The 14,557-nt window shown below is 48.0% G+C and overlaps 1 protein-coding gene across 9 annotated transcripts in view; it reads left to right on the forward strand.

The window, feature by feature from the left end:
• The window catches only part of PISD (phosphatidylserine decarboxylase), a 46,843-nt gene that overhangs the window by 14,591 nt on the left and 17,695 nt on the right, over positions 1–14,557 (forward strand). For 4 of the 9 annotated variants that reach the window (XM_017868986.1, XM_017868982.1, XM_017868983.1 and 1 more), the window contains one exon: positions 1,637–1,812. Coding sequence is in view for 3 of the 9 variants with exons in the window: in XM_017868982.1 (XP_017724471.1) it covers positions 1,637–1,812 (176 nt within the window). In the remaining 6 variants the exon portion in view is untranslated. Of the gene's footprint in view, positions 1–1,636; positions 1,813–8,591; positions 8,799–12,594; positions 12,736–14,557 lie in introns of those variants that run through there. The other 5 variants (XM_017868978.1, XM_017868990.1, XM_017868980.1 and 2 more) reach the window with 5 other exon arrangements.

Raw genomic sequence — 14,557 nt, forward strand, 5'->3', positions numbered from 1 at the left:
AGGCATGAGCCACTATGCCCGGCCTCATTATGTTTTTTTGATTATAGCCATTCCGATGGGTGTGAAGGGATCTTATTGTGGTTTTGATTTGCATTTCCCTGATTACTAATAATGCTGTATTAGTTTGCTAGGGCTATGGTAACAAAGTAATACAAACTGAGTTGCTTGAACAGCAGACATTTGTCTCATTATTCGAGGGGCTAAATGTCTGAGATCAAGGTGTCAGGGATGCTTCCTTTGGAGGGTTGTGAGGGAAAATCTGTTCCATGCCTCTTGCCTAGCTTCCAGTGGTTTGCTGGCAATCTCTGGCATTCCTTACATATAGAAGCATCACTCTAGTCTCTGCCTTCAACTTCACATGGTATTCTCCCTGTGTGCATGTCTGTTTCTAGATTTTCCCTTTTTATAGGGATACCCATCAAATTGAATTTGGACCCACCTTGGCCACCTTATTTTATTTTATTTTATTTATTTATTTATTGAGAGGGAGTCTCACTCTGTCATCCAGGCTGAAGTGCAGTGGCGCAATCTTGGCTCACTGCAAGCTCCACCTCCCAGGTTCACGTCATTCTCCTGCCTCAGCCTCCCGAGTAGCTGGGACTACAGGCAACCGCCACGACGCCTGGCTAATTTGTTGTATTTTTAGTAGAGATGGGGTTTCACTGTGTTAGCCAGGATGGTCCCAATCTCCTGACCTCGTGATCTTCCCGCCTTGGCCTCCCAGAGTGCTGGGATTACAGGTGTGAGCCACAGCGTCCATCCTGCAACCTCATTTTAAGTTGATAACCTCTGTAAAGACCTTCTCTCCAACTAACTAAGGGCACCTTCTAAGGTACTCAGGGTTAGAACTTCAACGTAAGAGTTTTGGGGGAGTGTTCAGCAATTTAATGCATAACAGATATTTAACCTCTGTCTTTTCTTGTGCTTATTGGCCAATGTATGTTTTCTTTGGACAAAGGTGTATTCAAATCCTTTGCACATTTCAATTGATTGATTGAGAGAGTCTCACTCTGTTGCCCAGGCTGGAGTGCAGTGGCGTGATCATAGCTCACTATAACTTTGAACTCCTGGGTTCAAGAAATCCTCCCACCTCAGTCTCCCTAGTAGCTGGGACTATAGGTGCAAGCCGCTGTGCCTGGCTATTTGTCTTTTTTATTGTTGACCTGTAAGAATGTATGAGATTTTGCATTTGGGAGAGAATACCAGTGCCTGCTCAAAATTGGGCCTGTGTTATAAAAGCAAGATCAAAGAGCCCTGGATGAGAAATGGTGTTTGGCTTCAAGTTCTGGACCTGTTGGTGACCACCTGGGCAACCTTGATTAATTTCTTGCCCTCTTTGTGATTCAGTGTTTTCATCTTATTAATACATTTTGTGACTGCGGTGGCAGTTGAGGCCATTGTAATTCTATAGGAAAGATGCCTGTCCTGTACTTACTGACAGAATTTGGAGACAGGAGGGTCTGAGTAGTGACCCAAGGTTTCACCTGCCTGCTAGATGTCTTGAGGATCCAGTTACCTCTACTGAGGGCTTCTGGGGTGCACTGACTTTTCCTGACCCTCCCGTTGGTGCTGTGTTTGCATGACTCTTCCCTATCCCTGTCTCCCAGGCTCAAAATTGTCTTGTTTTTTATTACAGATGCCAGAAAAATCCACACTGCCCCTGCCCGAACCACGTTCCTGCTGCGTCCCCTGCCCATTCTGTTGGCGACAGGCGGCGGGTATGCAGGGTACCGGCAGTATGAGAAGTACAGGGAGCGAGAGCTGGAGAAGCTGGGATTGGAGATTCCACCCAAACTTGCTGGTCACTGGGAGGTAGGAATGAGGCAGAACTCCCTTGGGTTCTTGTCCAGCAAACTGTCTGTCACTTTTCCAGTTGTTCCAAAGTTGAAATGTTTGAACAAGTCAAATATGCTTTCTTGGAGCTCACGTCTCCAGTCGGTTTTGGCCAGATACAGGACTTATAACTTCAGTGTCATGTCAAGCTTGTCTTCTGTCCCCAGACCTAACCCTGGTCTCCCCAAGGGTTCTGAGTAGAAATTTCATGCTGTTGAAGTCTCAGAGCCTACGTCTTGAATTGGTACTGACATTCTGGCTGTTCTGCTATTCTTTCCTTGTTAGTCGGAAGAGGGCTGAAACTATTGAGTTTTTGTGATGTGGATTAGTTCTCACCAGGAACCAGACAGAAATAATCAAATTCCTTTGTCATTATTGCTCAGAATGCTTCCTTCCATCATAGTCACATGATAGGGGCAGCCTGCATTGTTGTCAAATGCACAATACATAGTTGTCGAATGCACGATACATAATGAAACATCTTGTTCCTCTGTGCTTCCTGTGTCCCAGGAGGATTCCTGACTCAGAGGAGACATGAAATTGTGAAATTGAATATAAAGGTGTAAGTTTAAAAATTACCTTTTTTTATAGCTATAATTTAACAGATAAAAAATCTGAAATATCAAAGGACCAGTAATAGGCCTCAATACCCTGGGCAAAAGAGGGGGTGACAGTTGAGGCTTTGTTATATCTGGAATGCAGTGGTGATCCACTCCATTTTGCTAATCCAGATCAGCTGAATCCATTCTAATAGGACATACGGTGACCAGAGCATTAGGATGCTGAAGGCAAGTCCCAACCATGCTCTGCAGTAGCTGTGTGAAATGGGACATGTCACTTTCTGTCTGGTCTCGTGTCTTTAACAGTAACACAGCAGGTTGGGTTGGAACATGACTCTGAGATTCCATCCAACTCTAACACAATTTAGGAGTATTTGCTGCCATTGGCATTACATGCTACATTATAGGTTTCCTTCCAAAATCCTTTTTTGGACTTTGATTTTGACCATTTTCTTCCAGTAGAATCTAGTATATGGACTTCACTTGATTTCTAACAATCCTGTAAAACCGTGACTTAGCTGACCATACAGATCCAGCTGTGGGAGTTACCCTAAGAGATATGTCTGCCCTTGCCCCCTATGTCCATGTGCCTACCCTTTGGCCTGTTCATATGCCTTGGGCTTTGTAATAACCTACCTTAAACAACAACAAAAAAAAGTTTTCTGGGACTATATCACAAATTCCATTTGGTGAAGAATAATTATGTAGTAGGTGAGTCACACTTTCAAAGTATGCCGCACTCTGTTCCCTATGGCATTGCTGGTTTCCCCTGTAAACATCATTTTCCATTAGATTAGTAGATTAGTAAAGTACTTGTAAAGTGTAGGTGGCATGTGACTATGACTGCATGACCCCCCTCAAGTGTTAAACCCACGCTGACATCTTTCTGACCTTGGGACTTTGTGGGGCTGACTCACCCTATGATGAGCTTGCATGCTTTCAAGAAATTCCCACATACTTAAAAGGTTTCCCAAGAGAATAAAAATTTGGGGGAAACCTGCCACTTCCAAAATCATAAAAGACCAATGCCAGTACTTTTTTAGTATCTGCTGTTTATGTAATTGGGGTTATTGCCATACATAGTTTCAGACCTAGAAGATGGTTCTAAAGAGGACAGGGGTGATTAACTCATAAGTCCCAGGGCCTGGAAAGTGACAGGACACTGGAGTGGAGTGGCTTAATGCATTGTGAGGTCTCAAAGCACCTGTTGGTAAAGAACTGGGCTTAAGTTAGATACTCTTCCTGATTGAATACAGTGGTCACAGAACTACTCCTGGATGTTCTTTTTCTTTTTTTGTAGATATGAGGTCTTGCACTATTGCCCAGGCTGGTCTCAAACTCCTGGGCTCAAGCGACCCTCCTGCCTCAGCCTCCCAAAGTGCTGGGATTACAGGTGTGAGCCACTGCACCGGCCACTCCTGGATTTTCAAGTAGGACTCCAACACTTCGTTTTATGAAGGGGAAATGCTCTGGACTTGGAGTTGACATTGGAGTTTGAGTATCCCGTATCCGAAATGCTTGGGACTGCAAGTGTTTTGGATTTTTTTTTTTTTGATTTTTCAATATTTGTATATATATACTGAGATAACTTGGGGATGTGACCCAAGTCTGAACACAAAATTTATTTAATTTAATTAATTAATTTATTTATTCTTCTTTTTTTGAGACGAAGTCTCGCTCTATCGCCCAGGCTGGAGTGCAGTGGCCGGATCTCAGCTCACTGCAAGCTCCTGCCTCAGCCTCCCGAGTAGCTGGGACTACAGGCGCCTGCCACCTCGTCTGGCTAGTTTTTGTATTTTTTTTAGTAGAGACGGGGTTTCACCGTGTTAGCCAGGATGGTCTCGATCTCCTGACCTCGTGATCCGCCCGTCTCGGCCTCCCAAAGTGCTGGAATTACAGGCTTGAGCCACCGCGCCCAGCCACTTACTTATTTTTTTGAGACAGAGTCCCGCTCTGTTGCCCAGGCTGGAATGCAATGGCATGATCTCGGCTCACTGCAACCTCTGCCTCCCTGGTTCAAGCGATTCTCCCACCTCAGCCTCACCAGTAGATGGGATTACAGCCATCTGCCATCATGCCCGGCTAATTTTTATATTTTTGTAGAGACAGGGTTTCACCATATTGGCCAGGCTGGTCTCGAACTCCTGCTCTTAGGTGATCCGCCCACCTCAGCCTCCCAAAGTGTGTAGATTACAGGTGTGAGCCACTGTGCCAGGCCAGTTTATTTATTTGAGGCAGGGTCTTGTTCTGTCACCCAGGGCTGGAGTACAGTGGCACGATCATGGCTCACTGCATCCCTGACCTCCTAGGCTCAAGCCATCCCCCCCGCCTCAACCTTCCTGAGTAGCTGGGAATATAAGAGTGTGCCATCATGCCTGGCTAATTTGTTTGAATTTTTGTGGAGACGGGTCTCATTTATGTTTTAGATATACCTTCTACACATAGCCTGAGGGTAACTTTATACAATACTTTAAATAATTTTGTGCATGAAACAAAGTTGTTTTGTTTTTGTTTTTGTTTTTTGAGATAGAGTCTCACTCTGTCACCCAGGCTGGAGTGCAATGGCGCGATCTCGGCTCACTGCAACCTCCACCCCTGGGTTCAAGCAATTCTCCTGCCTCAGTCTCCTGAGTAGCTGGGATTACAGGTGCCTGCTATGTGCCCAGCTAATTTTTGTGTTTTTAGTAGAGACAGGGTTTCACCATTTTGGCCAGGCTGGCCTTGAACTCGTGACCTCATGATCCACCTGCCTTGGTCTCCCAAAGTGCTAGGATTCCAGGCATGAGCCACCATGCCCGGCCAAAACAAAGTTTTACGGTGACCTGTCACATGACATCAGATGTGGAATTTTTCACTTGTCGGTGTCATGTTGGCACTCAAAAAGTCTCTGATTTTGGAGCATTTTGGATGTTCAGATTAGGGATACTCAACTTTATACAGTTTTCAGGAATGGCAACAGGTTGAGAGGGAGAGTCTTGAATGGCTGTCTGGGGCCAGGTCCTAATCCCATCTCTGGTTTCACCTACTCACTGTCATCACAAATGAAAAATGTAAGATTTTCCAAATGTAACTGACACCAGAATTGTCGGGGAGCTTTAAAAATTACGAATTTGAGGCCAGACGCAGTGGCTCACACCTGTAATCTCAGCACTTTGGGAAGCCGAGGCGGATGGATCACTAGGTCAGGAGATTGAGACCATCCTGGCTAACCAGGTGAAACCTCGTCTCTACTAAAAATACAGAAATTAGCCGGGCTGGTGGCGGGCACCTGTAGTGCCAGCTACTTGGGAGGCTGAGGCAGGAGAATGGCGTGAACCCGCGAGGCGGAGGTTGCAGTGAGCTGAGATCACGCTGCTGCACTCTAGACTGGGCGACAGAGCGAGACTCCGTTTCAAAAAAAAAAAGAATTATGAATTTGAATTCCTTAACTCCTGGAAATCTAGAAAGTTTGGGCTAGGCTCAAGATCTGTGTTTCAGGAGCTCTGTAGGTGATTCTGATGATAAGCCAGCTTGAAAAACCAAAGGCAGATGAGCCCTACCTAATGTTCCCTTCAGGGCTACAGTTTTTTGTTTTGTTTTGGTTTGGTTTTTTTTTTGAGACGGAGACTCGCCCTGTCACCCAGGCTGGAGTGCAGCGGTGCAATCTCGGCTCACTGCAACCTCTGCCTCTTGGGTTCAAGCGATTCTCCTGCCTCAACCTCCTCAATAGCTGGGATTACAGGCGCCCACCACCAGGCCTGGCTAATTTTTTGCATCTTTAATACAGATGAAGTTTCACCGTGTTGGCCAGGCTGGTCTCAAACTCCTGACCTCAAGTGATCTGCCCACCTCGGCCTCCCAAAGTGCTGGGATTACAGGCATGAGCCACCATGCACAGCCACTAATTTTTGTATTTTTTGTAGAGATGGGGTTTTGCCATGTTGCCCAGAGTGGTTTCGAACTCCTGAGCTCAGTGATTTACCCGGCTTGGCCTCCCAAAGTGCTAGAGTTACAGGTGTGAGTCACTGCGCCCAGCCAGTTTTAGTTTTTTTTTCTTTATCCAGAGACAGGGTCTTACTGTGCTGCTCAGGCTGGAGAGTAGTGGTGTGATCATATCTTGCTACAGCCTTGAACTCCTGGGTTCACATGTTTCTTTCACCTTAGCCTTCCCAGTAGTGGATATAGGTGTGTGCCACTTCGCCAGGGTAGTTTTAATCTTACATTTAAGTCTTTTATCCATTTTGAATTAATTTTTATTTATGGTATAAGAGAAGAATCCAGAGTCATTCTTTTGCATGTGGGCATCCAGTTTTCCCAGCATCATTTGTTGAAAAGACTATCCTTTCCCTGTTGAATGGTCTTGGTATGCTTGTGGAAATCAGTCTTATTCCCTGTTAAATGACAGAGATGATATAGCAAACACTATGACAGAATGTTGGAAAACAGAGGACATCATGATTCCCATGCCTTCTCGCCATGTGACTGTGATTGCTTCATCATGAGCTTTATTTTTTATGCATTCACTTCCTTTGTCTCTATTTTTTTTTTTTTTTGAGACGGAATTTCACTCTTGTTGCCCAGGATGGAGTGCGGTGGTGCAATCTCGGCTCACCGCAACTTCCGCCTCCTGAGTTCAAGCAGTTCTCCTTCCTCGGCCTCCTGAGTAGCTGGGATTACAGGCGTGTGCCACCACACCCGGCTAATGTAGTATTTTTAGTAGATATGGGAATTCTCCATATTGATCATGCTGGTCTCTAACTCCCAGCCTCAGGTGATCTGCCTGTCTCGGCTTCCCAAAGTGCTGGGATTACAGGTGTGAGCCACCGCACCTGGCTTTTTTTTTTTTTTTTTTTTTGAGACTGCGTCTCACTCTGTCTCCCAGGCTGGACTGCATGATCTCGGCTCACTGCAACCTCCGCCTCCCAGGTTCAAGTGATTCCCCTGCCTCAGCCTCCCAAGTAGCTGGGACTACAAGTGTGCACTGCCACGCCCAGCTAATTTTTGTATTTTTAGTAGAGATGGGGTTCCACCGTGTTGGCTAGGATGGTCTCAATCTCCTGACCTTGTGACCCACCCATCTGGGGCCCCCAAAGTGCTAGGATTACACGCGTGAGCTCCCATGCCTGTCCTTTTTTCTCTATTTTTAAATTGATTCAGCTGATTTTTTTTTTTCCTTTTTTGAGACAGGGTCTTACTGTGTTGCCCAGGCTGGAGTGCAATGGTGCAGTCACAGCTCACTGTAGCCTTAACCTTCCGGGTTTAAGCATTCCTCCCACCTCAGCCTCCCAAGTAGCTGGGACCACAGGCATGCACCTCCACCACACTCAGGTAATTTTTTATTTTTTGTAGAGATGGGATCTCACTATGTTGCCTAGGCTGGTCTCAAGCTATCCTCCCACCTTAGCCTCCCAAAGTGGGAGGCTAAGGGATTCCAGGTGTGAGCCACCCTGGAGCCACACTCTTGGCTCTTCCTCAGTGGTGACAGGCACCCAGGTCCCGAAATCTCTGGTTGTCACTGAGGCTTTACCACATCAGTTGATTCTGGTATACTGGTGGTCTTTGCCACCATGAATAATGTTGCAGAGCACACCTTTGCACATAAGGCCTTTTCCTCATGATGAATGCCTAGGTGTAGGATTGCTGCCTGAAAGGGTATGGACACCTTTATGATTTGTGGCATGCATTTGACTTCTAAAACAATCAGAGTATTTCCCCCTTATCCAAGGTTTCATGTTCCTGCAGTGTGAAAATATTAAATGTAAAATTCCAGAAATAATTCCTACTTTTTTTTTTTTTTGAGACAGTGTCTCACTCTGTCGCCCAGGCTGGAGTGCAGTGGCACAATCTCGGCTCACTGCAACCTCCGCCTCCCGGGTTCAAGCAATTCTCCTGCCTCAGCCTCCCCAGTGGCTGGGATTACAGGCTTGTGGCACCACGCCTGGCTACTTTTTTTTTGTATTTTTAGTAGAGATGGGGTTTCACCATGTTGGCCAGGCTGTTCTTGAACTCTTGACCTCAGGTGATCCGCTCACCTCAGCCTCCCAGCAGGCGTGAGCCACCATGCCCGGCCTCAATTCCTAAGTTTTAAATGTCTCCCTGTTCTGAGTAGCATAATGAACTCTCACTCTCTCCCACCTAGGATATGAATCCTCCCTCTGTCCATTGTGACCTCAGTGTTTATGTGCCTGCCCATAAGTCACTTAGTAGCCATCTCAGTTATCAGATCAGCTGTCATGGTATTCCGGTGCTTGTGTTCAGGTCACCCTTATTTGGCTTGATACTGGCCCCAAAGTGCATAATAGTGATTCTGGCAATTTAGATTGCTGAAGAGAAAGCGGTAAAGTGCTTTCTTTAAGTGAAAAGGTGAAAGTTCTGGACTTCAAAAGGAAAGAAAAAAATCATATGCTGATTTTGATAAGATCTATGGTAAGACTGAGTCTTTTATCCATTAATTGAGCATGATGTCTAGGCGGGTGAATCACCTGAGGTCAGGAGTTCAAGACCAGACCGACCAACATGGTAGAACCCCTTTTCTAGTAACTACAAAAAATTAGTCAGGAGTGGTGACGCATACCTGTAATCCCAGCTACTCGGGAGGCCAAGGCCGGAGAATCGCTTGAACCTGGGAGGCAGAGGTTACAGTGAGCCGAGATCATGCCACTGCACTCCAGCCTGGGTGACAGAGTGAGATTGTACCATTGCACTCCAGCGTGGGCAGCAAGAGTGAAAGTCCGTCTCAAAAAAAAAAAAAAAAAAAAGGTTGGGCTTTGGTGGCTCATGCCTGTAATCCCAGCACTTTGGGAGGCCGAGGCAGGTGGATCACCTGAGGTAAGGAGTTCAAGACCAGGCCGGGCGTGGTGGCTCAAGCCTGTAATCCCAGCACTTCGGGAGGCCGCCTGTAAATCCCAGCACTTCGGGAGCCGAGACGGGCGGGATCACGAGGTCAGGAGATTGAGGACCATCCTGGCTAACCCGGTGAAACCCGCGTCTCTACTAAAAAAAAAAAAAATACAAAAAAACTCAGCCGGCGAGATGGCGGGCGCCTGTAGTCCCGCTTACCGGGGGCTGAGGCAGGAAGAATGGCGTGAACCCGGGAGCGGAAGCTTGCAGTGAGCCGAGATCCGGCCACGCACTCCCAGCTCAGGCGACAGAGCAAGACTCTGTCTCAAAAAAAAAAAAAAAAAAAAAAAAAAAGGCCGGGCGGCGGTGGCTCAAGCCTGTAATCCCAGCACTTGGCAGGCCGAGACAGGCGGATTACAGTCAGGAGATTGAGGACCATCCTGGCTAAACGCGGGAAACCCGTCTCTACTAAAAATACAAAAAAAAACTAGCCGGGCGAAGGTGGGGCGCCTGTTACCCAGCTACCGGATGGCTGAGGCAGAGAGAATGGCGTAAACCCGGGAGGTGAGCTTGCAGTGAGCTGAGATCCGGCCACTGCACTCCAGGCCTGCGACAGAGCGAGACTCCGTCTCAACAACAACAACAAACAACAAAAAGGATATTCAGCACCAGCCTGGCCCACATGGTGAAACCCCATCTCTACTAAAAATACAAAAATTAGACCGGGCGTGGTGGCATGGCACCATGTAATTCCCAGGCTACTCGGGAGGCTGAGGTGGGAGAATTGCTGAACCTGGGGGCAGAGGTTGCAGTGAGCTGAGATCACACCATTGCACTCCAGCCTGGGAGACAGAGTGAGACTCCGTCTCAAAAAAAAACAAAAAAAACACCAAACTGGGCCGGGCGCAGTGGCTCAAGCCTGTAATCCCAGCACTTTGGGAGGCCGAGACGGGCGGATCACGAGGTCAGGAGATCGAGACCATCCTGGCTAACACGGTGAAACCCCGTCTCTACTAAAAATACAAAAACAAACAAACAAACAAACAAACTAGCCGGGCGAGGTGGCGGGCGCCTGTAGTCCCAGCTACTCGGGAGGCTGAGGCAGGAGAATGGCGTAAACCCGGGAGGCGGAGCGTGCAGTGAGCTGAGATCCGGCCACTGCGCTCCAGCCTGGGCGACAGAGCGAGACTCTGTCTCAACAACAACAACAACAACAACAACAACAAAAAACCAAACTGAAACAAAAGGATGTTTTATGTTAAGTTTTATTCCACAGAATGATGTCACTAGAAAGGGTAGCTTGAGTCCCAGAGTAGTGGCTCATGCCTGTAATCCCAGCACTTTGGGAGGCTGAGGTGGGCAGATCTCTTGAGCTCACCAGTTTGAGACCAGCCCGGGCAACGTGGTGAAACCTCGTCTCTGCTAAAAATACAAAAATTAGCCGGTTTTTTTTTGTATTTGGTGTGGGCCTGTGTTCCCGGCTCCTTGGGAGGCTGAGGTGGGAGGATTGCTTGAGCCAGGAGGTAGAAGTTGCAGTGAGCTGAGATTGTGCCTCTGCACTCCAGCCTGGGTGACAGAGCAAGACCCTGTCTCAAAAAAAAAAAAAGTAGCTTGAGATCATGCTGTGGAAAGCTGCTTGCTGAGCTGCTCAGGTTGAAGATCCAGAGTGTTCCTTTTAGTTCCATTTAGCCCTGTCGTGTGGAGTGAGCACAGCTTGAATAATGCTTTTTGGCTTCCAGAATGCTATTCCCTTGAGTCCCTGATTCAACCTGTGGCCCACCAGTGGGCAGAGGTGATTTTCTATGGGGCACCGAGGGCACTCTTGAAGGCAGGAGCTCAGGGACTGCTGAGAAGTAGAAGAGCTGCTTCTCTGAGTTTCTTTTCAGGAACTCATGATGTTCTGGGAACGCTCTTGGCTCATGGCCAGAGTGTTCACTTGGGCTCTACAGGTGTGGCTTGTGGCTTTGGCTGTTGACATAGGGGCCTGTGCCGAGAGCTGCGGTGAGTGAGCAGACAGAGGGTGGATGGCTACCAGGTATAGATCCATAGTTTATGGATCCATAGTTTATACTGCTGCAGTGGTCACGTGTCCTGCCTTTGTGTGGCAGTTGTGATTTCAGATATGCTGCCTATTTGTCCCCAAAAGTCATAAAAAAAATCATTCAGCAATCATGGCATATTGCCCGTTGCCTCTTTTCCTGAGATTGACAAATACTGTTTTAGATGATACCTCAAATGTTTGGTTACAGAACATCTAAAGAAAATACATAATTTCAGCTAGGCATGGTGGCTCATGCCTGTGATCCCAACACTTTGGGAGACTGAGGTGGGAGGATTGTGTGAGCCCAGGAGTTCAGGACCAGCCTGGCAAGGCAAGACTCTGTCTCTACAAAAAAATACATTAAAAAATTAGCCAGGGGGCCAGGAGCAGTGGCTCATGCCTATAATCCCAGCACTTTGGGAGGCCGAGGTGGGCAGATAACCTGAGGTCAGGAGTTGGAGACCAGCTGGCCAACATAGTGAAACCCCGTCTCTACTAAAAATGCAAAAAAATTAGCTGGATATGGTGGCGGGTACCTGTAATCCCAGCTACTTGGGAGGCTGAGACAGGAGAATCACTTGAACCCGGCAGGTGGAGGTTGCAGTGAGCCAAGACTGCGCCATTGCACATTGCACTCCAGCCTAGGCAATGAAACTCTGTCTCAAAAAAAAAAAAAAGAAAGTAAAAGGAAAAGAAAAATTAGCCAGGGTTGGTGGTGTGTGCCTGTGGTCTCCGCTACCTGAGAGGCTGAGACAGGAGAATCGCTTGAACTTGGGAGGTGGAGGTTGCAGTGAGCTGAGATCATGCCACTGCACTCCAGCATAGTGACAGAGCGAGACTCTGTCTCGAAAAAAAAAAAAAAAAGACAGGTACTCACTCTTTCGTCCAGTCTGGAGTGCAGTGGTATGAGCAGGGCCCACCACGGCCTCAACCTCCCAGGCTCAGGTGATCTCACGTGATCCTCCCACCTCAGCCGAGACTGCACCATTGCACTCCAGCATGGGCAATAAGAACGAAACTCTGTCTCAAAAAACAAAAAAGGGAAAAGAAAAGAAAAACCAGCCAGGGGTGGTGGTGTGTGCCTGTGGTCCCAGCTGCCTGAGAGGCTGAGGCAGGAAGATCTCTTGAGCCCAGGAATTTGAGACCATCCTGGGCAACATAGCAAAACCATGCCTCTACAAAGAAAAAACCATTAGCTAGTAGTTGAGACAGAACTGTTTTTCTGGCTGAGGCTAGGGAAAGATGGAGGCAGTCTCTGAGGGAGGGAGTAGCCTGCGGGTGTCCTTACTGCCCGTTTTGCCTCTCTTGGGGCAGCTGTGTCATTTCCTCTCGGCCGGTCTTCTTGGCCAACAAGCATTTCTCATCTTCCCTTTTCTTCCCACTTCCCCGCTTCATCCCCCTTCATCCCCTCTTCCCTGCCCCTCCACAGACCCGGGGCATTTGGTGGACACTTCTGCTTGCAGTTAGTCAGGGCAAGTGGAGGTGAGTTTCCCATGGGGCAGGGGCTTGACAGCAGGGGTGGCCGTCCAGACTCTCCAGAAGGGACACGGGGCTGCTGTTGTGACCGGATCTGCCCCACGTCTTTGGGCCTGAGCTGTGCCCAGTCACAGTGTCCTGAGTTCCTTTGTGTTGCCTCTGCCCTATAGATCTAGGTCTTGGGGGAGGGCTGGTTTCTTCCTGGGGCCACCACCACCTGGCAGCAGCCCCACAGCCAAAGGCAGGCACAGCCAAAATACATCTGCCTGGGTGGCCACAGAGCAGGGCCAGGCTCTCCTGTCCCAATGGTTTGGAGGACAGAGGGCCTGGCCCGAGGGGAGGCACTTGCTCAGCCTGCAGCTCCTGTGCCAAAGGCAGGGCAGCCTCTGACTCTGTCTGGGGCCGAGCCTTATTTCTGGAAGCACATGGATCCTCCTTCCTTGCCACTCAGTCTAAATGTTTAGGTTACAAATATTCTGAGTGAGAAATTTCAGTCAGAGTTTGTAATGTGTAGGACGTGACATTAGGGAGTGAAGAGCTTTCCTCTTCACTGATTCAAGATGACCAGTGCCGGGTGAGGGGAGCGGGATACTTGCTTCTTCAGAAGAATGGATTTAAAAGTTGACCTCTTCCGCAGACCGAGTCAGCATGGGAAGAGAATTGTGCTTTCACAAAAGCAGAGATGCTTTTCTGTAGCTTTCATTGTTTCTTCTCTGCTCTGGAAAATGGAGGACGAAGGAGTTCTCAGGTCCTCAGTCACTGGAATCAAGTGACATGCACGTCCAGCGAGAGTGCCTGAATGGGGCCCTCAGGTCTGAACAGAACAGCCCTGTGGCTCCCTCGAGCTGGTGCAGGAGGAAGTACAGAGGAGGGTCTGGTTCAGAGTGGTGTGAGACCAGGGTTAGATGACTGTTGCCAGTTTAGGGCCAATGAGAGATTTTTAATGGTAAATATGTAATCTCTTTTTTTTTCTTTTTTGAGACAGGGTCTTGCTCTGTTGCCCAGGCTGGAGTGCAGTGGTGTGATCATGGCTCACTGAAGCCTTGACCTCCCACGTCAGCCTCCTGAGTAGCTGGGATTACTGGCATGCACCACCATGCCCGGCTAATTGTTTATATATATATATATATTTTTTTTTTTAATAGTTTTGCCATGTTGCCCAGGCAGGTCAAAACCTCCTGGGCTCAAGTGATATGCCTGCCTTGGCCTCCCAAAAGTGTTGAAATTATAGGCGTGAGCTACTGCACTCGACTAATATGTAATCTTTTTTAAAAAAGGGAAAAGGTTGGGCGCGGCGACTCACACCTGTAATCCCAGCACTTTGGGAGGCTGAGGTGGGCAGATCACGAGGTCAGAAGTTCAAGACCAGCCTGGCCAACATGGTGAAACCCCATCTCTACTAAAAATACAAAAATTAGCTGGGCTTGGTGGCGGACGCCCTTAATCCCAGCTACTTTGGAGGTTGAGGCAGGAGAATTGCTTGAATCTGTAAGGTGGTTTTGTTGTTTTGAGGCATGGCCGTAGGGGCTTGTGTTAAGGGCTGAGGTGTTTGGGGAGCAGCAGTGCAGGAAAGGCCTTACTCAGGAGCAGCCGGGCTTGCAGGGATGCTTACTCCTGCCTGAGTGCTGCTTCCTTGTTTCTAGCCTCTGTTTAGAATTAAAAAAAAAAAAAAAAGTATAATACAGTATTCCAATTCATCAAAAGGAATAAAGACAGATCAGCCTGTCTGATCTGCCACCATTCGGCCTAAGCTATCATAAGGCAGGACCCTGTGAAGTGGCCTGTGTCCTCCTTCTCTCCCTGTCCCCTGCCTGGAGCCCCATGGGCC

Source organism: Rhinopithecus bieti, unplaced genomic scaffold (genome assembly GCF_001698545.2).
Source record: "Rhinopithecus bieti isolate Rb0 unplaced genomic scaffold, ASM169854v2 scaffold_4666, whole genome shotgun sequence".
NCBI classification, from domain to species: domain Eukaryota; kingdom Metazoa; phylum Chordata; class Mammalia; order Primates; family Cercopithecidae; genus Rhinopithecus; species Rhinopithecus bieti.